At 39.4% G+C, this 24,350-nt stretch overlaps 1 protein-coding gene and 1 long non-coding RNA gene across 3 annotated transcripts; both read left to right on the forward strand.

The window, feature by feature from the left end:
* Positions 1–1,522: 1,522 nt before the first annotated feature.
* Positions 1,523–10,072, forward strand: LOC111221727 (rac GTPase-activating protein 1-like). Of its 2 annotated transcripts, XM_022745251.1 has the most exons (18): positions 1,523–1,625; positions 1,854–1,909; positions 1,996–2,104; positions 2,631–2,833; positions 3,099–3,247; positions 3,655–3,724; positions 3,879–3,932; positions 4,142–4,219; positions 4,403–4,520; positions 4,690–4,838; positions 4,975–5,139; positions 5,234–5,329; positions 5,505–5,703; positions 5,892–5,997; positions 6,143–6,275; positions 6,454–6,562; positions 6,784–6,892; positions 8,521–10,072. In XM_022745251.1, exons 3-18 carry the CDS (start codon positions 2,020–2,022, stop codon positions 8,594–8,596), a joined length of 1,899 nt encoding a protein of 632 aa, XP_022600972.1. In that variant the 5' UTR covers positions 1,523–1,625; positions 1,854–1,909; positions 1,996–2,019; the 3' UTR covers positions 8,597–10,072. The 2 variants fall into 2 exon arrangements, with proteins under 2 accessions (XP_022600972.1, XP_022600971.1); XM_022745250.1 differs by lacking the exon at positions 1,854–1,909.
* A 7,707-nt stretch (positions 10,073–17,779) lies between these two features.
* Positions 17,780–20,039, forward strand: LOC111221442. Its single transcript, XR_002665092.1, has 3 exons — positions 17,780–17,941; positions 18,240–18,326; positions 18,459–20,039. It is a non-coding gene; the product is annotated as an uncharacterized LOC111221442 (long non-coding RNA).
* The last annotated feature ends 4,311 nt before the right edge of the window (positions 20,040–24,350 follow it).

Genomic DNA, 24,350 nt, shown 5'->3' on the forward strand with positions numbered 1-24,350 from the left:
GATATGTGACTGGAGGAAATGTACACACAACGATGAATAATTGAAAAAGACAGACAGCGCATATTGACTGACAGATCCTATTATCTCAAATCAACACTAATGGATCTGCTGTATTCAAAGGACACACGCACGCACACGCACACGCACACACACACACACACACACACACACACACACACACACACACACACACACACACACACAATGTTATGGGAGCAAGTATTATGCTAAATCATACAGGCATGAATCGGTGAGTCTATTGTTGAGTTGTTAAAAAAAAATCCAATGTGCTATGGACACATGAATGTATATAGTTTGCAATTGATTTAGTGTGTGTGTGTGTGTGTGTGACCCTCATTGAATGTTGCACAGTAGAGCTGCTGCTACACCCAGATATGCCATCTGTGGCTGATTAATGATGCTGTTGCGTGCATCCCATGTGCCAGGCCCACAACAACAGGACACAGTCACTGACTGTTTCAAAGGATTTTATCATTTCACACAGACTGGACTGTTGTGCTGTGCTGCATACTTCGATACACAGTAAGCAGAGCAGGAGGTACAGATACTGGCCTGACTCCCCTCAAGCAAAACTGCCTTTTTATTTATTGTGTGAAAAAAAAAAATTCTATATTACTAACAGGGTTACTGTGCACAATTAATAAGTTGGGAGCAGATATTTGAAAGAAAGTGTCATTAAGCACAACTCTCAGGTCAAAAACCTCCAGCCATACATTAATTAAGCTACAGACACCGAATTTGAACCAGTGAGTGGTCATCAACTGCACAGTTGTGCTGTCTTTCCATACAAGAGATGAAGAAATACACTGGGTTATTACAAAGTATCAATGTATTAGGGAGGTCATCCATAATGTAATGTATGGAAGACCTTCACAGTCTTTTAATATTTATATAACGGTTCATTAATTGACAATGAATTAGACAATAGAGAGATTAACACAGTTTTGTTTTGAATGAATTAATGTTAATCAAATCAGTGTTTCATTAAAAAAAATGCAGTTCTTCAACTCGTAATAAATTGGACAATATATAATAGAATACGATACTCAGTAAGTCAACTTAAAAAAATGTATGCATGCAAGATTACATAAAATCTACACATTTTTTTTAATTGACCTACTTATTGACTGAGTAATATATCAATTTATAAAATATTGCATTCATTTCTGTTCATACTGTACAGTGAAATTTCAGCTAATGCTGCTTGCTATGGGTATTTCTAAGACTCCTGAGGCCATCTGTGATAATTATACATAATGTCATATAATAAATGTGTCTTGAATATTACACACATGACTTCTTTATGCTGAGACACTTCTAACCCCCTCAGTTACTTGAGGGGGGGTGCTTGCCCCGCTGCAGTTATAGCTCAGGGTGTGTGGGGGCGATAGAGCGTCCGGGCTTCCGTCACATTGCTCCGCGAAGAAGAAAACCGGCGCTGATTTTGAACTTTGAAGAAGAATGTGCAAACTTAATCAGACAGGTGTGGCTCAGCGGCGGCTGCTCCTGCTGGAGTGGGAATAAACCACCTAAACTCTGCTTTTAACATCGGACGGTGTTAGAATACATATCCGACACACTTTCCCTGGACAAATATTGTACAAGTAAGTGTTTTGTTAGGTTTTTTTTCCTTCTGTCCAACGTAACGATATGAGGTTATGTCAACAGTAGCATGCTTATCGTGCCGACAGCTTCATTACAGGCGCATAAACGTTAAAACAGGCGAGGTTAGTTTGAATTGAGATAACTTTATGCCTAAAACATGAGTAACATTAAAATAAGTGACGTTGTTTGTTCGTACTATAATGTAGTTATCGTTTCGTCTGTTTGAGGGCTAACCTACCGACATGAAGTGTAGCTTTACTGCTCATTCAGTGCTAACCACAATGTAAAAAGCCACCAAAGTAACAATGAGTAAAATTAGCATCATCATGCATATGTTCTCCCTTCTAATCTAACCAAATCTGACTGTAGCTAACCCAGCTGCAGTGAGACACGATGGAGTCGCCAGTGCTGAACCTGTACAACCAGTTCCAGAGTCTCAGAGCCCAGGTGGACGGTCTGAATGAGGGCATTGAACCACGTAAGTTATTTCCACACTGAGTTTTGGTATTTGCCACCTCTCTCCCCCAGCCAGTCTGTGAAACAATAATGGCGTTTAAGTGCTTGTGTAGGCGTTAGTGTAGTTACACTAGTCTGCTGTGGCATGGTGCTGTTCTTGGTATAAGCTAGATGCGTGTTGCATTTCCACTGTGTTATTTGGTGCAATGAATTATTAACCACAATGCAGAAGCAGTGCTGAGTGTAAAGCCTCTGTTTTAGTGAGTTAAGTCTGACAGGGCCTGAGGGTAGTAAACATTTCCATGTCAATAGTCCAGATAATGCCATTCATTTCCATTTTAAATAACAGGAATGCACTGTTACTCATTTGCTCACTTTACAGCAGAGCACTCTTGTGCTTATGTGCTCTGTCTTGTGGTTAATTGCATCATTGCCACTGTAATGAAAGCATTTTGGAGACCTAATACACATCACCACCACAAGGAAACATAGTATATGATGCACAGCAGCAATATAACATTTTTTTTTTCTTTCATTGTCTTATTCAGAGTTCCTCCAGATGGCACTGAACTTTGAGGAGTGCCGTAAGAAGTGGCTGCGGGCAGGCGATGAGCTGGTTTCTTGTAAAGAGATGCTGGCTAAAGCAGAGACTGAGAGGGGAGCCCTGGAGGTCAAACTAAAGCATGCTCGCAACCAGGTGGATGTGGAGATCCGCCGGCGGCAGAAGGCTGAGACAGTCTATGAGAAGCTGGTTAGTGCAGCAGTGTTTATGGGTTAGACAGCCTCTCATTTACTTGCATTATTGTGTATGAGACACTTTATATACCAATAGAAATGTAGAGAAGCTAGATTATTAATCTTTAAATAATGCAAATGTCATGTTTCTTAGTAAAGCTCACTCCATAGATAATTTTTTAAACTTCATGTCTTCATTCTAACAACATAATGCTTACCTGTGGATGTGTCTGTTTGTGTTTGTCTGTTCCTGTCTACCTGCTGGTTTGTGGGTGTAACAGGAACGTCAGTTACAGCTGATCCGGGAACTGCTCATTTCAGAGAACAACAGTGTCCACCTGAGCGAGGAGCAGCGGTCCGCCCTGGCCTTCCTTAGTGCGCACTCCCAGGCAGCACAGGCTGCTAATGGCAACCTCAACTCTAGCCGAAGGTCAGAAACGTCCTAATCTGGTTCTGAAATTTCTGGAGACGCAAAATTATCTTTTACAGTGTTTTTTTTTTCTTGTTTTGTTTTTTTAATTATAAGTAAGACAGTAATAATGATTTTAGGTATTCAACTAACCACGATGTCTTGTCTTTTGAGTTTTCAGTTATATTATGGGTACTAGACTGTAGCACTTCATTTGGCTAGTTCATACACTACCTGTATACTGTGTTGTACCGTATATAGGTGCAGCATACATACTGTGCACTGCAGAGGATAGAATTCAATATGTGAAATATTAGTTTCTATATTAAAGCTTTTATAATTCAACAGAGCATTGTGTGATTCAAATAGCCATGGACACAAAAAGTACTTCAGACAAAGATTAATGCTGACTTTAATCTATTTTACAGGTTAACCACCATCGATGAATCAGCTTCTTTGCTGTCAGACATCAGCTTTGACCAAACGGACGACTCTCTGGTATACTGATCTGTTTTCTTAGGAGATTTATTGTATATTTTAGGCGAACCTTTTATTTGAGGGTCCAATAGTGGGACAACAGTGTTTAGTAAGGGACACCAATAATGACTTGACTTTTTCAGTACTATTGTTTTTCTCTCTACTTTTCCTGTAGGACTGGGATTCCTCTGTGATGAAGACTGTGAGATTACGGAAACGGCAGAAACGAGTGAGTGATGCCTCACCTCAAATTTTTTTTGCTTGCATTAGTGATAAGGTAATTTTCATCATTTGATTCAGGTTACGGGTAAAGGTAGTTATGGGTTCCAGTCATGTTTTGTATTCAGCAGCACAAGCTTGTCTCGCCATTTCTTGTATAATTTTTCATTTACCAATCCATGAGAAAGTGTTTTTCAAAAGTTACCTTTTAATCCACAGCGTTCATCCAGAAAACTCTGTGAGGTTCCTCCACAGGCCATGAAGAAACCTCGCTCCACTGGACGCACATCAGAGAGGGTAATGCTGACCTCTGCAGCTAAATGTCCTATAGCAGTGTGTGCCTGTAAAAAATATAAACATAACAAAGATAAAATGGCTACCAAGAGAAAGTAAAAGTCAAAATTTTTTTTTTTCTAAACCAACTTAAATGTACATCAATTTGCTGAAAGGAGCATTAATATCTTTCTTTATATGATTTAGATGAATGAGTCTATCGTGGCCAAAACTACCATCACTGTGCCTGTAAATGGTGGTGCTGTCGAAGCGGTCTCCACCATTGAGACTGTGCCTTACTGGACACGTAGCAGAAAGAGGAGTGGTGAGAAGCTTGTTGATCTTCTGTTTCTTTATCTTGATCATGGGACCTAACAACAAAAATAACAATGATTCTGAGTGTAAAACAATGTGTGTTTTTAAATTAAAATTTTATTTTGTATATTGAGTTTTCCATTGTCTTTGAGATTTGACTGACGTGTGATTATCTACAGTTGCTCCAGCATGGGGTGATACAACCACTACTGACCAATCTGAGACTGCGAGTGAGGCTCCCAGCACACCAGTCTCTGACTTCCAAGCCCAGCTGCGAACCCCTAAAGCCAATGGAGGAGGAAAGAAGCACCACTTCATCCCCAAGACAGTAAGACTGTATACTTATTATTCTAAAAGTTAGCTTATTTAGACTGCATATCTACCTGCATCAGCACTGTAAGCTGGTTCTCCTTGTTGACATGCAATCTTCTCACACTGGGCTCTCTGTTCCCTCGATCACTAAGGTGATCAAGTCTGAATTCTGTGCTCCTTGTGGAAGAAGAACGAAGTTTGGAAAGATGTACCTCCGCTGCCAGGATTGCAGGATTGTGACCCATCCTGAGTGTCGTGAGCGCTGTCCCCTGCCCTGTAATCCCGCAGCTGTTAGCACTCCCATCAAAAACACAGAGGTACGTTTTTCTCATTTCTTTAAGACACGTTTCCACTCCATAATTTTCTATTACTTTCATGTTACCCACATAAAATGATGTGTTCCCGGTCTAGGCCACACTGGCTGACTTTGCTCCAGTCACCTCCCCAAAGATCCCAGCTTTGGTTATCTACTGCATTAAGGAGATTGAGCACAGAGGCCTACATGAGGTAAGACAAGACTTTATTAAAGTCACCTTCACCTTCATGTTAATACTCTGATCCTTTCCCTTGAGCAATTACAATCGATAATTCCTTCTCTAAGTAGTTATCTCATTCAGTAGTAATACAGTATCACAGGCAGACAATAATGGAGTTGGTTTCTTTTATCTTTTCCTTGCGGCAGGTTGGCCTGTACAGAGTCTCTGGCCATGATCGCGTGGTGAAAGAGCTGAAGGAAAAGCTGATTAGAGGAAAGACTCTACCTGCACTTAACAAAGTAGAAGACATCAACGTTATTACAGGTGTCCTCAAAGACTTCCTCAGAAACCTTCCAGAGCCACTGCTCACCTTCCACCTCAACAAAGCCTTCATGGCAGCAGCGGGTGAGTTTGAGACCTGCAGAATCACTTACAGAGGACTGCTGTATCTGCAATGTTCTTTATCCGTCTCAGGGTCTTTGTATTGTTATTAAGAATAAGTATTTAAATTGAGTGATTTAAAGTACCTCTTTTGGATAGAGGGAACAGCCATACACAGGCATATTAAATCACTGGTGTAAATGTTTTTGTAGAAATCCAGGATGATGACAACAGTCTGGCCATGATGTACCAGACCATTGGTGAGCTGCCTCAACCCAACCGAGACACTCTGGCCTGCCTGATGATTCATCTGCAAAAGTAATTTTCACTACATTTCAAAAAGGCTTTTGTTTAGCCAGTGTTTACACCAGAATGGAGCATGTTGTAACCTGCAGTGCAGGTCAGCTTGCATGGTTCAAAGGACAGTGTGAAATTTCATTTCCCGCTCCTATCCTTTCCTCAGGGTGTCTCAGAGTGTGGATACCAAAATGGATGTGAACAACCTGGCCAGGGTCTTTGGCCCAACCCTTGTGGGTCATGCTGTTCCCGACCCAGACCCTATGACCATCCTGCATGACACAAATAGACAACCAAAGGTAAAGAGAATGAGAATAAAGAATAAGTGCCATGGTTCTCCATTATATTCAGAAAGTGGCACATCATTTTTCAGTCTCAACTGTATATGGCTGCACATGTCTTTGTTCACTCTGACAACAATGTTTTTGTTCTTTGGAATAGTTTTTACTAAAGATCACATTGGCTCTGTCTATCCAGGTGGTAGAGCGCTTGCTCAGTATTCCAGCAAGCTACTGGAGCCAGTTTGCCCATCCAGATAATACAGCCATGGACAATGCTCACCAGTTTGATACTCTAGACCACAGAGGTAAATCACTGAAAGCTATAAACATGATGAAAGTAATTCCAAAATGAATAGCATAACATTAAGACAACGTGTTTTATTCTACTTTAGAAGACATGTTTCTCAGTAGTGAGAACGACATAATAAGAAATTTAAATCACTTTTTCAAATTTTTGAGCCTTTGTATTGTGTCTTTGATTTATAAATAACAGAATTGGCTGTATTGATCTTTAATTTATCTGCAGTGAGCATACTGGGACCAGTGACCACCCCAGAGCACCAGATGATGACTAAAACACCTTCCTCTAGCTCGCTGTCCCAGCGCATGATGCAGACCCTCTCCAGCACCACCATGTAAGCTCTCTCACTCTTTCACATTCTGTACTTACCAAACTGAAATAAAGCAGGTCTGCGTTCTTCATATGTCGCCAATAATATATCAAATTATCACGTAAATATATTTTGCAGCTACCTTTTTATTGTTTGAGAGCAAGATGAGGAGATGATGATTGATTTGTTTAACTTGGATTAAAGTTATCTTGGGTAGCTGTCTCCAATATGGACAGTAAAAACTATGATCAGGACTCATAGTGCTTGCTCAGCATTAATTTGTGAGCCCCTGCAAAAGAAACTTTATTCAGCATTATCTTAAAAAAAGAGTTACATTTCTCCTACAGCTCATTTTGAGTTTTTCCTTTCTAAAGAGGATTATCAACTGAATTTCATCCTTATTTGTGTGAGTTATCATAATTATTTTATTACACACTGCATAGACACTGCACTATACATATACATACAGACATACACAAAATTACATTTTGATATGTACAAAAAGCACAGGTGTAAATAATAAAATAGCGGCTGAATTCCCTTTAGCTGCGTTGGTTTCAGGGTCCCAGTATTGTTCATGCTGCCTCAAAGTCAATGCCATGGCTTACTGGGACACTTGAATAGAACTGAGCCATCGTTAATGTTACATATACATACATGTTACATTAACACCTGTGCTTTACCTAATGTGATAAGTTACGTGGCTGTGTTGAACTGGTTATGTTATCAACCAGTAATGGTTGTTTTCATAGAACAGAAAGTGGTGTTAAAGGCCCTGCACACCTGCACAGGGAGTTATCACTTATTCTGGTTGATTAGCCTCTGCTCAGGATTAAGTTCAGTAGAGATACTGGAAATCACCAAGACCATCAAAATGCATACACATTCATACACACTATAATTTTACCTGCCCTAACAGGAGCAAGAAAACTAACAGGAGTGAGAGAAAATGTCACTCAAGCACAGAGTGACCAAACCCACACAGTTCTGAGAATCTGATCTAATCAAGCTAAGTGAGAACACCTGTGTGAGTGCACCAAGGGTGTGTAGGGCCATTAATATAAAAGCTACTATAGTGTATGTCTTAATGTTGATTTTTTTTTTTTTTTTTTTTTTTTTTTTTTTAAACCAACAAACAAACAAATATCATGTAGGTCTCTTACATTAGAAGAAAACTATTTTGAAAAAATCACAGTATTCCTCAGAAAAAAATGTTTAAGGGAAAGTTTGGCACTTATTTGCTTTCTTTCCCAAAGCAAGATGTCGTTGCACTTAATATGAAGCCTGCAGGCGCATAGCTTAGCATGAAGACTGTAAGGAATTGGAAGCTTTAGAGATTCTGGTAGGTGGATTTTTAAAATTGGGCTAGCTGTTTCCCTGTTTCCAGTCTTAGCTATTTTTCTTTTTGCATATATGAGCTTAAAGAATGTGTTTACCAATAAGAGCTCCAGATCAATTTTAAGCTTTGAACTTAAAAAATCCAACCTGAAGTCATCAACAATCAAATGAAGCTAACTCGCATATGAAGACTGCATTCCTGTGTTTTCCTCAAAACATTCATCTTCAGTTGTACTTGCTTTTTTGTTATCTAAAATTACAATTAATAGGCTCAAAATGTCACTGTCTGCCCCCACCAACCCCTCCATCCTTAGATTTGGGAGCAAGAGCAAAGCAACGGCTGCCTCTAACCGTCAGGGCAACTTCTTCGCTTCTCCACAGCTGAAGTAATGAAGGACAAAAGCTCACCCATATTGTACTTTGGGGTTAGGCCTACTTACTGCAATAACTGAATATACATTCACATAATCACATGGTGAAACTACTGTGCAATTTTAACATGTAATAACTTTATTACTGATCTCTTTTTCTTTTTTTAAACCAAGACTTTCTACCCAGATTTTTTTCACTGAAAAGATTACTGCATGTGAGTGTTTTGTTTTTATATCTTTGATTGCTAATGATTTTAGTATTGACCAAAACTGTGGTCACATCTATGTGATTGTAACTATTTGAAACGGATTCAAGGATCATCATTTTCTATTAACACTTGGCATTGATGTTCATTAGCTGTGTAGTCAATGGTGTTTATTCATCTTTGAGCCTGTGGTTGTAACCACAGCAACAGGGATGCACAAGCACACGTGGGATACACAGTTGGATTGGACAAAGAGAAAAGAAGTCGTGTTATTGGCCAGTGTTTCTTTGTCTTTTGACTTTGGTTTCCTCATCATTGTCTTGGAAACTGACACTGGTTTCCTCATCTAACATTTTGATTTATATGTATGTTGATTGTGTGGTTTGACATTACAATCATGACTTATATACTTTAAAAATACTGCAATGTATACACTGATAATGAATGGGATTAATGCTGCTTTTTGCACTGTATAAATGTAACAACCTGAGTTAAAGTATTTTCTACTTGGGAAAGCACACCACTAGAGGCTGCTGTGGCACCACTTTTGATATGCAAACCTTAACCGATGAAGAGTATCTACTGTATATTATGCACATAACCAATCAGAATTACTGACACTCCTTTTTTATTATTAACAAATAAATACTGTAAATTATTACTCTAACCTAGGACAGTTTGAGTCGATAATTTCCCTCACCCAAACCATAGACTTGCATGTGTGGTGATCATAAAATAAAATCTGGAGCTTCTTTAATTTATGAATGTGAAAACTGATTTGGCATGCACAGTCACTGTTTCAAGTATTATTATCCACAGTAGCTTTCTTGTACAGTTACATCACCAGTAATGCACAAGAAGCAACCTTTCCTCTGAGCATATGTCTGCTCTCTGCTGCTCTCACTGTCACTATCAGAAACTTCAGATTTCAGCATGATGACAACACTGTTACAAGTATTTGTTAATTTGGGGGAAAATGTTTGAACTGATTCACAGTACATTCTCATTAAAACCAAATCTAGTTGTTCTTTGCTTGCCAGTAAAAAATGTGTATAGTTTGAAGTTGTCAGTCAACTATAACACTGCTTTGTTTTCTATGTATTTTTATACATTCTTGTACATTTATTCCTTATATATTCTGTTTCTCTAATGATACGTTGTTTAACTGATGTAGTTACTTTCACTTTCAAGATCTTGTGGACTGAATGTTAATATTCATTACTTTGTCTTGGCTCAAGTAAGATCACAAAAGTCCATAGTTGAGCTAAAAATAAAACATCAAAAGACTGGTTCCTTTGTCTTGGTGGGTGTTGTTCATGCATGAGATGGACATGGGGGGGTAAGGAACCCTGCTGAAATGAGGCCCTCGAGAATGTGAGGCAAACACACAGGATGTGTTGGTTTTGTTACCAGCAATTCAACTTAAAAAAAAAAAAAAAGCCCCCTTACACCTGGCTATGGATTAGTGTTATCCTATTAACTGTGAGTATGTCAATGCTGTATTCATGTAGCCTAAAACATTCATTCATGTTTAACACTCTTCATCTTCATTTTCCTGGTCTAAATTGAATGTTGGCCATTATTATTCAAGATCTTCAGTGAAAGAGCAAAAGCACAACGCCAGTTATTCCAAAGCCGACATGGCACTGAATGATAATGCAATTTGGCTCATTGTTCCAATAGTCATTACAGCTATTTCCATAATCTATTGGGCTGAGTGGGCAGGCGATGAGGTCCAACATTATTATGAATTAAAGCAGGGATCATTTATACATCTTATAGTTATTCCATTAACAGTTACTGTGGAAAGAGCTAAACTTGGGCTGAACCCATTGACATACATTTTATATGGCCTCATTCAATACAGAGCTTCAGCACCACATTAGGCCCTTTGAGATCTAAGCCCAGCTGTTTGGGGGAGAAAGGAAAATATGGTGTGCAGAGTTCATCCAAATTAGTTCTCGCTTCCTTTCTTTCGCGCGAACACGCACGCACGCACACACGCACACACGCACACGCACGGACCCGTGAATGACTGCGGAGAAGACCCTCCAAAAATGTTTGAATTTCAAATCAACATTAATAGTTCATTAGCCTGGAATAAGGTCTCCTGTGTGTCGATCTGTCCTCTCATCGGGGGATTGTGTGTTTATGCTGTACGGTGCAGCATACGCTCGGCGGCTGCAGACATCAAACAGCTGGCTGTGTACAGTGTGTCTCTGTAGCTCCATATTCCAGCATGCCCCAGTGTGCCGTGATAGAGCTCCACTCTGCTGTGGGACCAATGAGGGCCAAATGAGTAACTAGTCCAATTAAGAGCTCTTAAATAAATTACAATGTAAGCTGGTAAACACACAACAACAACAGCACTATTTAATTCCTCTATTTATACAGTGAACTGCAAGCAGTGATGCCAAAGGAAATAACAGTACTATTACCATCTCTGGAAGCTGAATATAATCAATACATTATTCAATTCATAAGGTTCAGTTATTGCTGGTATTGACCGATTGAAAATACAGTCTATACATGTCAAGCTCTTGCTATGCAGCATGTAGCGGGTGTCTGCAGCGCTGCCTGTTTGAGGTCAGGGCCAATAATGGCAGCACCTCAGAGATGTCGACTCAATAACTGCCAGTCAAATCAACCCATATGATCATGTATCTAATCAATACGTTTGTTAAAGCAAAAAGCCATGTAACTACTAGACAAATGGTTTTTGCATGTCCTTGTTTGCCTACTTGTCTATGTACATTTTATTACATAAAATACACTGTTTTACATATTTAGCCACTTGCTGGAAGGCATTTGTATGTTGCAGAACCTGCTCACTAGTTTGTAAGATTTACTGGTGGATCAGGCCAGGCATCGTGCACATTTGCCTCTCAAATCACATAAAAATGGGCAGGGGAAAAGGAGCACTTAGTGAGGTTTAGGGAACAAAAGTATAATGCTGCAAATTTATAAACACGCCGCTTCCTTAGCAGGCTAAGCATGTGCTTGAAAAGTGGTCCTCCAGATTTGTTTCTGACACCGTTTTCAGTGAATTATGTGACAGATTGTGTGATCAATATGCTTTCCATTTGGTGAATTAAACATACAACACTGAAATACCAAACTATGTTCTGCATTTAAAACCCTGAAAAACAAGACAAGAGTCATTGTTCAATCTACACCCACCTGTGAGTTTTTTTTTTTTTTTTAACTGGCTTCCTGGCTTTTAATGCTCTTGCCCTCTCCTTTTTGGCTTCATCCCTCGTTCCTTCTTTTTTTTCTCTCTCTCCCCTCTGCGCCCTCCTTTGAATCGAACCGCCGTCTTAGCCGGCTACCATGCGTGGTCGATACCTTGTTACCACAGAGAAATCAATTATCTCGACCAAGCAGCAGGGGAAAGAGGCAATAATGAAAGAATGCTCCTCCTTCCCAGACGATGGCCATGGTCATTAAATATGAATTTATCATTGGCTGAGGAGATTTATGGAGCGAGATGTGGGCCCCGGGTTCACGCTCTCTTTACAGCATAAGTTCAAAGTCTGGTTATGAGTGTAAACTAAATGGGTAACAGGTTGTCAGGCTGATGATGTTATATGTCCTAAAACTTAAGCAGAGACTTATTATTATTACAATATATCAGTCACTGTCATCTGGATGCACAAATGTGACATTAAACCGTCCTCTAAAAATAGCCACATAACATAAGCCGCCTGCAAATGACAAGAATGTCTTCTCATGTTCAGATGACACACCTTTCAACCAACGACTGGCCTCTGAGGGGAATGTGAAGGGGAATGAAATGCTAAAAATTGTTTACCTTGTGTGAGGTGCAGTGTTTACTGAATGATAGTTGCATGAGATGCCGCAATGTTCGTGGACAGCGCAGGCTATCGTCAGTTTGCTGTTCCAGCGCCACTCACAGGTGACAGAGGAGATGACAGCGATGGCTGACAGGTAGGTAGGCGTACTTAACATACCTGGTCTGTAATGAGCCATTGTGATGACTTGTCTGACAGTTGCTGCTAGAAGTTGGAAAAAAAAAAAAACCCACACCACTACCATCGCCACAACTGGAGAAAAAGAAAAAGTGCAAATGAGAGAGGGTTAGAGATAGAGAGAGGGGGAGGAAGAGGGAGCAGAGAAGGAAAAATGTGTAATTCGGGCTTGCTCTTAAGGCAGCAATAAATTCCATTTTAATGGGGCACCATAAGCAGTAGCAGGCACTCAGCAGTCTGTTGTGTTTGATGCCAAATTGTGCAGAATAAACAGATTTGCTGTGCATCTGGTCCAAACACACACTTTCTCTCCGTCTCTCTCTAACTTGTCTAACTTGCTGTTCGTCCTTTTCCACCACTCTCCTTTTCCATCCCCCACCGCCCAGACATAACAGACAACAATCAGACACATTGTTTCCTCCTCACCTGATGCCTGACCTCTGATTGCATAACCCAGACCACTTGTCTCTATGATGCCTAACCATACGCTAACCCAACTAATCCCTAATCTAACCATCCAAAGGAGAGAGAAGCACTGTTCTAGGGGGGAACAGACCATGACACGACATATGCAAGGCTTCTGCATTCAGAATGAGCACTGCAACACTAGGTGACATTATGCAAAAAAGATGTTGCTGGCTGTCAAGAATCTTAAATAACAGTTGGAGAGACCTTTTAATAATACTTTAAATACACTGACAATACAAGAGAAATTTTGAAAAGTTCAAAGTGTAAAAAAACAAATGTGTGAAAGTCCTCTAAGCTGGGTCAGTGTCAGAGGAAATGTTAATGTGTAGCTCACGATCAGAGCAGCAGTGTCAACAGGAGTCTACAGCCATGCTGGTGGCTCTGTGAAGCTGTGTTTAGGTACAGCGATGCTTTAAGCTAAATACTAACAACAACACACTAACATAGATACAATGCTAACATGCTGATGTTAAGCAGGTGTAATGTTTACAATGCCCACCATCTTAGTTTATCATCTTAGCATGCTAACATTTGCTAATTAGCACTAAACTGAAAGTGAAGCTGGGGATACTGGGAATGTAATTCGTTTTTTAGGCATTTAATCATAAACCAAAGTATTGTGAATTAAAATTTCAACATGATGATGGAGTTACATAAAAAAAAATGCATGTACTACATTTAATGGCAATGTCACTAGCATTTAAGTTAGGGAATCTCCAAAGTCATCAAGACACACTGGAAATCTCATGAATGTCTGTAGAAAATGTGCCAATTCATCAACTAGATGTCGCATCTGTAAGTGGCACCAGTGGAAAACTAAGACTATCACCAAAGCCATTGTCATTCATCCTCTGGGGAGCATGAAGGTCTGACCAAAATGCCATGGAAATACAGTTTTTCTAAACAATAACTTTTATTTAGTTTTACATGTATTTCACACATATAAACAGACGACAACAATACTGAATTTAAACAATGAAACACATCAGATAAGAGAAAAAATAAAAAAGGAAACAGAAAACAACAACAACAACATAGAAACCCTCAGCAACACACAGCAGTGTTATAATAATTGTGGACTTTGACGTCAAGAAACTCCAATAAAGGTTTTTTCAAATTCATGGAAAGCCATTTAATAAGTACTGAGATATTTCAGTTTCGACCAAAGTGGTAAGTTGACCAACAAACATTACCAGCCCTAGAACCAAGCTGCTAGCCTGGCTAAATGTAACCCCTCTAAGAATAAACATCTTCAGTGATAGGTGGTTCACTGCCGGCAGAGTGACATCATCATGACCTGCTGGCAGTGTACTGTAGGCACTCAGGGGTGCATCCACATGCACACCACTGACTGCTGCCATTGTTTCCATGATTTATGTATTGTTTTGAAAGTGAGCTCTCACATGTGCATGCACACGCACACACACACACACACACACACACACGCACACACACACACACACACACACACACACACACAAATACCTGTATGAATGCAGCTGGGTGTTTGTGTGTGTGTCCCTGCATGAGTGCATCTGAATTCATGTAATTTAATGTGAATGTGTGTGCACAGGTGCATGATATGGAATACTGTGAGAGGGGCTCAGTGCATGAATGGCTGAGTGTTTTCTCGTGAATTTGTGCAGTGAGCATGTGTGCAGGTATGTGTGGGCCTCTGCCTCTGAGTTTGGGATTGTTTTTTCAGCATGGATGGACGCAGCTATAAATACTGCGCGTGTGTATACAATATACTCATATCTTCTAAACCACACAGCCCAAATCTCATCTCAGTTTTTTGTAGTCTCTTTTCATGAGCTTCACTTGTGGAAGAGCACTACACCGCCAGCATTATCAATTAGTTTTGCCAGTGTGGTTCAGCAGCATTGGTGAAGCATTATCAAGTAATCTGGTATAAATAATTTGGGCCTCCCTGCATCAAAAAGGCAATAGGCGGTCTTAAACAAGCTTTATCTCAACCTGGAGAGCATCAGAAATGAGAACGCCTCAGGACACTGTGCTGCTACACATCAAGATCATTTGCAGAATTTTAGATCAGTTTTAAAAATATTTTCTATTATGCGAACCGCCAGTGAGAGCCCCACAAAAATATTTTAGCCAGAACACACTTCTCCAGCACTTCCTGTGATTTTCCTGCTGACCACTAGAATGCACTGTTGCACCCTGCAATCCACCTCGGTGTCATGAAGCAGCTCCTCTGCAGCCGAACACACCCATTAATTTCACCCATCTCCACAACTCTATCATGTACGGTTCCCCTGTGGTTGTTAGGATATGGGAGCGGTACAGTATTGTCACTATTTGTATCATTTGCACCACTGAAGCTTTAATTTGAACTGATAAAGTTTTGCTTTGATTGTGGCAGCCTGCTCAGGTGACAGGTATTAACATCTTCTTCCCCTGGAATTTCACCCTCTAGGGAAAATATTAAACTGGGTGGATCAGAGTTCATACATAAATGTAAGCTGAACAGGCACCAGTTTATGTATGAGCCTTATCACACATGTAATTCACATGTTCATGGTTTCATCTCAACCGTAAGCTTGACAGCCGTTTCCATGTGCTTGCATTCTCCCTTTAATCACACCCTGCATGTGTTGTTTGGTACCTGTCGCTAAATGTTCTATTGTCAGTGTTCCCTGTGATTTCATCTTCTTGTTGAAAAAGCAGAGAAAAGTGTGCACACAAGTAATAAATTGTGAATAGGCTCTGAATGCGCAGTACTGTGTCGTAAGACTCATCACATTTAATTATTCTGTTTACTTGAAACATATAATATCTATGTTGTTTCCAACTTTTTGTTTCAGTTCAGTTTGTTGTGATCCTTCAGCACATAGTTCATTTTTATGGAAAGTCTCTAAATTTGTAGTGCTCAGATGATTGTTTTCAAGAAGTCCATTTTTGTCATAATATCTGAATATCGATACAGTACAAGAGGTTTTTCCACCTCTTTAGATGCTGGATTAGGGAAAAACAGAGCAATGTTTCATGACAATATTATACAACTAAATTATTTTCACATTTATGTGAGTTAGTAGATTTAAAAGTGTCTATGAGATGAACATTTTCCAGTGCTTTGGGATCATGGCTGTATTTTGTACAGAATAACACCACCTACAGCTTTGTCAATTGTGTACGCCAACACTGGAATTTGAGACATAATGACCAAACCTCTTCTGAGATCTACCTTTTGGCACAGTCTTCACCGAAAGAATCTCTGTGCGTTCACATGTAAATCACTTCCATTCAATCTGCTAAATTCAACCTGCCAATTACACCACTGACTCACATGGGCAAACACCTGTTGCTTTTCAGTTAGCAATCAAGGTTTGAGGAATAAAAGGGCCAAAGGCAGGGCCTCCATTTCAGTCTTGTTTTTTTTAGAAGGTATATGAATGCATTCCCCATGAGTCCATACCTCTTTTATACAAGCAATGGAGGAAGCATGTGGTGACGTAGCTGCTGAAGCATGTCTGGGCTCGACTCATCATGCCATGATACTTTCCCTGCTGCGTTGCCTGTGATGACAGTGAGGTCTTGTGGTCAGATAAAAACAAAAGAGATTGAGACTGACTGTGTTATCTATTCATAAAACATCTCTTTTAAATTCAGTTGTTATTCCTACTAATGGTATAAATAACAAAATGCCAATAACATAATAAATATCTGATGTAAAATGCTGACATTTTGACCTGAGGGTGAGACTGGAGGAAAGCCTACCGAGTGTCCAATCTGGGAAGAGTTTGCATTAAATTTCATGGCAATCTGCCCATTTGATTTGCCTTGATTATTAGATAATTCTTGTGTAAATGTGGACATTTTTGAGATGATGGTGGGATTAGGAACCCTTCTCCTGGGAAACTGGACATCCATACCAAATTTCCTAAAAATCTGCTCAGTACTTGTTGACAAAATCGAAGTCCACACAGACAAACTAACCGAATGACTGACCAATTATTCCGTATTTCTACCTGCCACTAGTGGGAAATAAACAAACAGGAGGAGTATTAACTCTGCCAAGACATAAACGATGTGACCTGCATGTCAAAAACATGCAATAAACATTTCACATTTGAAGTGAAAGGCTCATTTTAACTGATTCAAACACAAATTGTACTCAGCAGACAGACTGCTGTTGGGTCACAACATTGATCGCAGCCCCAGACTAAATTAAATGTTCTGTGCTGCTGATCAATTTACCACAAGATTTGACCAACCTGGACTTTAATAAACCGGTTCTGTTTTCAGTTTGTGACATTCAGAACTGCAGGAAGATTTCAAGCATTTTAAATGTAGGTTTGATGAGATGTTTACAATTTTATTGAAATGGTTGTAAATCAGATGGACCCAATAATAAGTATTTCTATATACAGAACGGTGAGTGAACAAACGCAGTACTTACAGTAACTATACCATTATACATTTCTATCTAAATTTAGTAATTTATGATGCTGACTTATAAAAAAAATACCATTTCCTCAAATCGACCAACTTCCTTTATTTGAAACATATGCTGAAAAACTAGCAGAGCAGAAGTACAGAGCATCGACAGTACAGACTGAATTTAAGGCAAAACTCTCTCACAGTAGATCATCATGGCACAAGAGTATGAGCTCTCTGACTTCACCAATGTACATGAGCTTCAGGGATCTGAAACAAACAGTGGTAACACTCAACCAGCAGGTAAGAGCAGTAAGTTAATAGAAACTAAAAAAGAATACTTCATTAAGAAATCCAGCTGAGGGATACGGCTAAATATCGTTTGTTCTTCAGGAATTACATCAATGATTGTTTCTTATGTTTTCTGTGAAATTTACTCTCGCTGCTTCAGTGTCTTGATAATTTAATATTAGAATGATGAAGCATCAGGCGACATTGAAAGACCAATCATGTTACATCAATGTGTGATCAGAATTTAGAGGTTTAATAGCAGTGTCATTGTCATGGATTACAGAACGATGTGTATGTGTGACACCCACAGAGAGAGGACTCCTCAGAATCGGGATTGTAACTTTAGCAGTGTTGTGTGTCATACAGGCCACTCTTAATATCTCGCTGCGCCTTGCCTGTAAGTTGTGCACCATATTTTTTCCTCACAATACACACACCCTAGCACACTGGCAACTCAAGCTGTAATACTATGTGTTTCCTGAGCAGAGTGTTTAGCGAACTAAAACCTGCAATTTCTTTGTTTTTCCAGTGTATTCAAAAGAAGATGCAGAACAGCTTCCTTTCAATCCCTCCATGATAGCAGAACTGTGCCAGACTGATCAGTTTCAAGAGAACACAATCCAGGCATGTTCCTGCTGCAACAACTTGCTGAGGAGTATAGTGAGGGAATATAACGTCTTGAAAACACAGAGAGACCTCTTGGTCAGTCAACTGAATGAAAACAGGCTTGAGGAGGGCGGCTTCTCAAGCTCTGGGTCAGGCTCACTGGAGGAACTCCTCGAGACAGGTTGGAGTTCAGTGGAGACCTTTTGAACATCTGATCAGCTAAACGGATATTATGTTCAACACCTACCATATTTTGATGAAATATATACAGTATATATTTACAATGTCATGTAGAGCTGAAAAATTGCAGATCAGCTAAACCTTTTATCTTAATTTATTTTAGTTTTCACAGTTTCACAATCTGTATATGTTCACATTAGAAATCAGTGTTTTCTGATGCTGTTCGGTGGAGACAGGAGATCTTGGAGGGGCTGTGAGCTGAGCTGCAGATAACGTTTGCTCAGCTTGCTTATGTGATAATTTAAGATCCAGACGTCTGGTGACTAAAACCCTTCATCTGATTAAAATATAATCTTCAAAAACAACCAAGAAATGTAACGTCAAATAAAATAAAACAAAACCTCATTCTTAACCATTTTTAGCAGCCAGAGGGAAGGTTGAGAGGGTAAAGGAAGACCCCAGGACATGCAAACTCTCAAGGCAAACACTGACCTATAATTCGCCGACCCCAAATATGGCCTATCATTTGAAACATGTAAGCATTAGCATGGCCAATTGCTCTAGCTTTGTCCTTACTGGTTGTTCCAACACATATAGAATCATTACCGCGTTTACCGGTGTTGCTGACACGCAGCTTGCATCGTTCATGAACTTTATTTAAACTCATAGAGGCTCAGTATTACGGTTTGGCAATTTTCTGTAACGCAGCAGAGTTAGCAATGTTACTTACAACATTATTTCTCAGCCCTGGACTCCTGGATTCCTGATGCCCCCCAAAAATATATTTAAATAAATTAAATCATTATCATAAATGTATGACAAATAGTTAACTAATGGCTTGAACTAATGACTTCCAGTCAACGAGGAAACTCTTTGGTCAGGGGCAGCCTTAATGGGCACAAACATATAAATACAAAGTATGTGAATATCTGAAAATGAATGTTTACATCTGTGTGCAGGCCTGTATAATTGTTTTTTATGTTTGGTATGTTGGTTGCTCTTACTTAAGACTCCATCAAGGAGACAAACATTTTGATCATATAAAAACAAAAAGCGGATAAAATAACTAAAGTATGATTGTTGTATGATTAATGTTATGTAACTTATGCATAACATTAATCATACAACAATCATGGTGTTTTCTGCACCTAAATAATTGTCCGTGCGATGCAGCTACCAAACCTCAAACCACACTTTGTACTATTCAGGCGCAGACACAAGCAAAAGAGGAACTGAATAAATCATTTTTACTTCATGTAGAAAATTATTGCGTGTATTGAGTTTACAGAATGTGACATATTTAAAAATGGATATTTTTACAATACCTCAGTGAACTTGTGTTTTCATGGTGTTTAAAGAGCATTGTCGCAAGTTTTTCTTATTTCAATAATTTACTTAAGGTGGTGGCTTTTTGTTATGCATTTAAAAACAACATTTCACTTGAGTTGTTTGGAAAAAAGGCTGAAAGCCACCCAGCTAAACTGTTGTTTAATATACTGAAATACAAACTTTTCTAACGTTTCAACTCACATAAAGGCCAGCATAAAGATAACATTTTCACTCCTTCCATGGACACATTATACATTTTCTGTGTGGCAAAGTCATTAAACTAAAATAATCAAACATTTATCCCTTTCTGTCACCAAACTGCGAAGGCCGCTTTCCACATGTGGTTCTCTCCTGGGGGATAGAGACAACAGACAACTTTGGGATGATTGGCGAGCAGCAGCTGGGAAGGAGGATAACACAAGCCTGAATACAGTGTCACAGTAACACAGGTGTCAGTCACAACGGCTAATTAAAACAAAACGAGCGGTGTTAATGAGAAATGATGAGTGAATATCCTGCAGCTCGCGTTTCTGTCAGTTTACCTCTGACAAACCTATCAGCGGAGAAAGACTCTGATCTCAAGAAAGACAAAAGTCGAGTTTTTCCACTCAGAAAAGCACTGTCCTCATAGTTGTGCATCAGTGTGAAAACATACACACAGAATGATGTTGATATTAGTAGCAAGTAAAACCACAAAACTCAGATTTGCAACATGAAATCACAATTCTTTTTATTTTCCTACTAATTCATATTCATGTATAAAGCTTGGACGACAACAAAGAACGTGCTGAATTACTAAGCAGAATCCTTTTTCTGACATGAAAGCTCCTCTGCACTCCACTCACTGAGAGCCATTTCCCATGTGATGCTGTTTGCCTTTCATATAGAAAGAAAATAGCAAAGCCTCATTTTGTAATTCATGTTAAGTAAATAAGGTTCGCTCAGTAACAAAATGTCCGGATTCTCTATGTATTCAGGGGCTGCTTTTGGGAAGTATGTAGTCTATATACACACTATCCAGCATTCAATCTACCTCACCTCACTGAGAAAGAAAAGAGGAAGCCCATCAGATACATAATTTACATTTTTTACATTATACCTTTGACACTAACACAGTGTGTCTAAAAACTACCCCCAGAAGAAGTTGTGTGACTGAGACTGCTGACACTGCTACACTGGGCCAGGTACAGGTTTCGTAACCCACAGAATTGACTGTAAATTCTTAAACAGGATGTGAGTCCAGTTAAACCCACAAAAAACGTCTTAGCCAGGATTTAATCTGTTTCACTTCTCCCCCGGCTGCAGCAAAGACTTATGTGTCAATATGTTTGTCAAAGCCTGCTGACATGGTGAAAAAAAAAATCATCCTTACACTAAGAGGGAAAATCCCTTTATATTGTAAGATTTCAATTATGTCAAACACAAATGGAAATTAGACTTGACTTAAAACAGCAATATTATGGTCCTGCAAAAATGATCGCTTCAAATTGCATTCATTAATTTTTTGGGAGCACAGTATACAGTGTACACGCTGGTTAGAAATTTTGTCCAACTTTTGCCGGCTCTGCAGAATGTCACCATGTCACATGACATTTAAACTCACTGGAGCAAGGCAGCTATAGTTTTCTAAGTCAGGCGGTGCAGTTGCTCTCCTCTGGCTACACCAACTTGGTACCACCTCTGTGATGACAGAAGTTTGTCCTGATTGGCTTAAGGCCTCACTGACACGCATGAACTGTTCTATGTTTTTATTCTAAGAACTTCAGATCCGTTATCTCCTATGGTTATCTCTCCCAAAGGGGAGCAATTTATTCTCCTCTTTCTGGCAGCTCATTTTTTACATATGGACATCAACACTACAGTTTTCATTTCCACCAACAAAGCTATAAAAACAGTTTAGTTCAGGGGTTTGTTATTGTAAAAGACATAATGCCCTTGTAGGTCATATTTTTTATCCTAGATCAGATTTCATTTCTTTTCGCCCTCCTGGCAACATGATGGCCCTCATTTTTTTTGACAGTATGCTCAAGTCTATGGTTCTCAATAAAACAGAAAGAAATAAGAAAATGTTATCTCTCTAAACGTGTTGCTCTACGTGCTCTACACTTTATTTCATGTGTGTCAAAAGACTGATGTAAATGAGTGTCTTAAAATGTTTTATGTTACTTTTAATACTCCGCTCCTGCAGTCACTGGCAGTTCATGTCGACCATCGAGTCAGTCAAAGACGAACGCAGCTATTATGATCTGATAAACTTGATGTGGTTGGGCCCATAAGTTAAGGGGGGACATTGGGATGCAACGCCCAATTATTGAGCACTGCATGAACCTCCATTACACACCTCTCAACCTCCCAAAATTAATTTTCAAGTAAAAGAAAACAACTACACTGATTAACAATTATTGTGTCCACTGCAACTTGTGAAAAGCCATTGGGAGTAATGAGGAAAGTCGCTGACAGCTGTTTGTTAATGTGCCATACACACAAGACACAGCTGGTGCTGAGGAGTTTCCACACTGAGACGTCGCTCAGCCAGGGCCGCAAGAAGCATGGGTGCTAAGGGTGCAGCAGTAACCCCACCTTCAGATGGCTGAGATGTATTTGTATTTATACTGTTATTATTACTACTTTACTGTGGCTTTACAACCCACTCTCTTGATCCCTATCACCCACAACAGGCTTATCTTTATTTTATTTTCTTATGAGCAACCTGAGGTTTCCAGGTGGTTTCCTATACTCTGCACGTCGTCCTGTAGCAATTTGTGGCCTATTGATCTGTTGTGTCAAAAAGGTTTGGATTCAGACAGCCTCTCCAGTATGGACTTAATAAATTTCAAATCCAGCTTTCATGTGAACCTATTTTAAAAGTGTTTCTGTCATGAGTGAGGTGTCAGTGTAGTTATCTTGATTTCTCCCTAACTATGTCATACAGTTTAAGCTGATATGACGTCATGATGCTGTCATTTACTCTGTTGAAGGGGCATTATGAGAGTTTTTTTTTGGATAAAAAAGTAACAAAGTGTCACTGAAGTGCTGTGGTTTTATAGGCTAAATTGCAAATATACTGTATGCATAAACTTATTACGATCATGAAACAAAAATTCACAATATTGTTGAACTGAAAAGGAAACAGTATTACAGTACATTTTTTTCTGATGATATTATTAATTATCTGAACACACACGTCCGAAAAGGGCTGATATGGCAAGTGTATTAGCAAACAGTTGCTTATTTATATGTTGAGTAGATATGGAAGAATATGTACTCTGATCTGTGTATATCTACACACATTACAAAGAGTCTGCCCCTACAAAAACTCCATTACCCACCCCAAACTTATCCTGCCTTCCACTCCCACTTACTGGAATCCCAGCAAATAATTAAACAAACTATTTTTCTTTTTAAAAAACACAATGTTGAATGTCCATGATATACACCAAAATGCAACAAGTTGGGACTTAATACAAATTTTCTAATTAAAATTTAAATATAGTTAATATAGTATAAATATAGTTATACTATATCTTATAGTTATACTTAAATTTGGAGGTACAGAGCTGGACAGATGATAGTTGCTGAAATCACTTTTTACAGAGTGGTACTGTGTTTTCTCTTGACTAATATGACTAAAATAAAACGTCCCTGAAATATTTTAGGTGTTTATATCAGGCTAAATTAGAACTTCACCCATTAAAGAACAATGACACCACAGAAACACTATTATAGTTTTAAAAAAAAACCACACTAAAGGAGCAGGCTCACAGATAGTGATGGGAATTGTGGCTCTTTGAAGGGACCCTGACTGTATGAATGACTGACTGACTAAGTGACTGAGTGACTTGCTGAGTGATGAAGTTACACCATTGGTCAGCTGAGTGTTAGAGTTTCCCCATTGGCGTGTTAGAGTGTGGGGGTTACTGTTAGGTTACTGTTCTAAAAAGAACAGCTCTCACCAAGTTTGCTGGTACCAGAGTCGCTGAAAAGAATCGGATCATTTGCGAACATAACGTCACTACACCAGACTGAGGCCCACACTTGTCAGCAGGGTGAGACACGAGTGCAGTGCCTAAGTATAAACAGAGGCCATGACAGATTTCAGACTGTGCTCCTGTGCAAACACAGCAGGCTGACTATTAGCCACTGCCATGCTGTCCAAGTCCCTCTGAGGGAGGAGAGAACGCCTGCAGATGGTCAAGCATTCTGAAATGACGCATGACGGTCCTAATTTAAATACTGATAACAGGATTGTGCATATCCTTGTGTGCTCAGTACATGCACACGCAAACACAGAGCCACACATGTGCTG

This window comes from Seriola dumerili, unplaced genomic scaffold, assembly GCF_002260705.1.
Source record: "Seriola dumerili isolate Sdu_G_001 unplaced genomic scaffold, Sdu_1.0 BDQW01000088.1, whole genome shotgun sequence".
Lineage (NCBI taxonomy): Eukaryota > Metazoa > Chordata > Actinopteri > Carangiformes > Carangidae > Seriola > Seriola dumerili.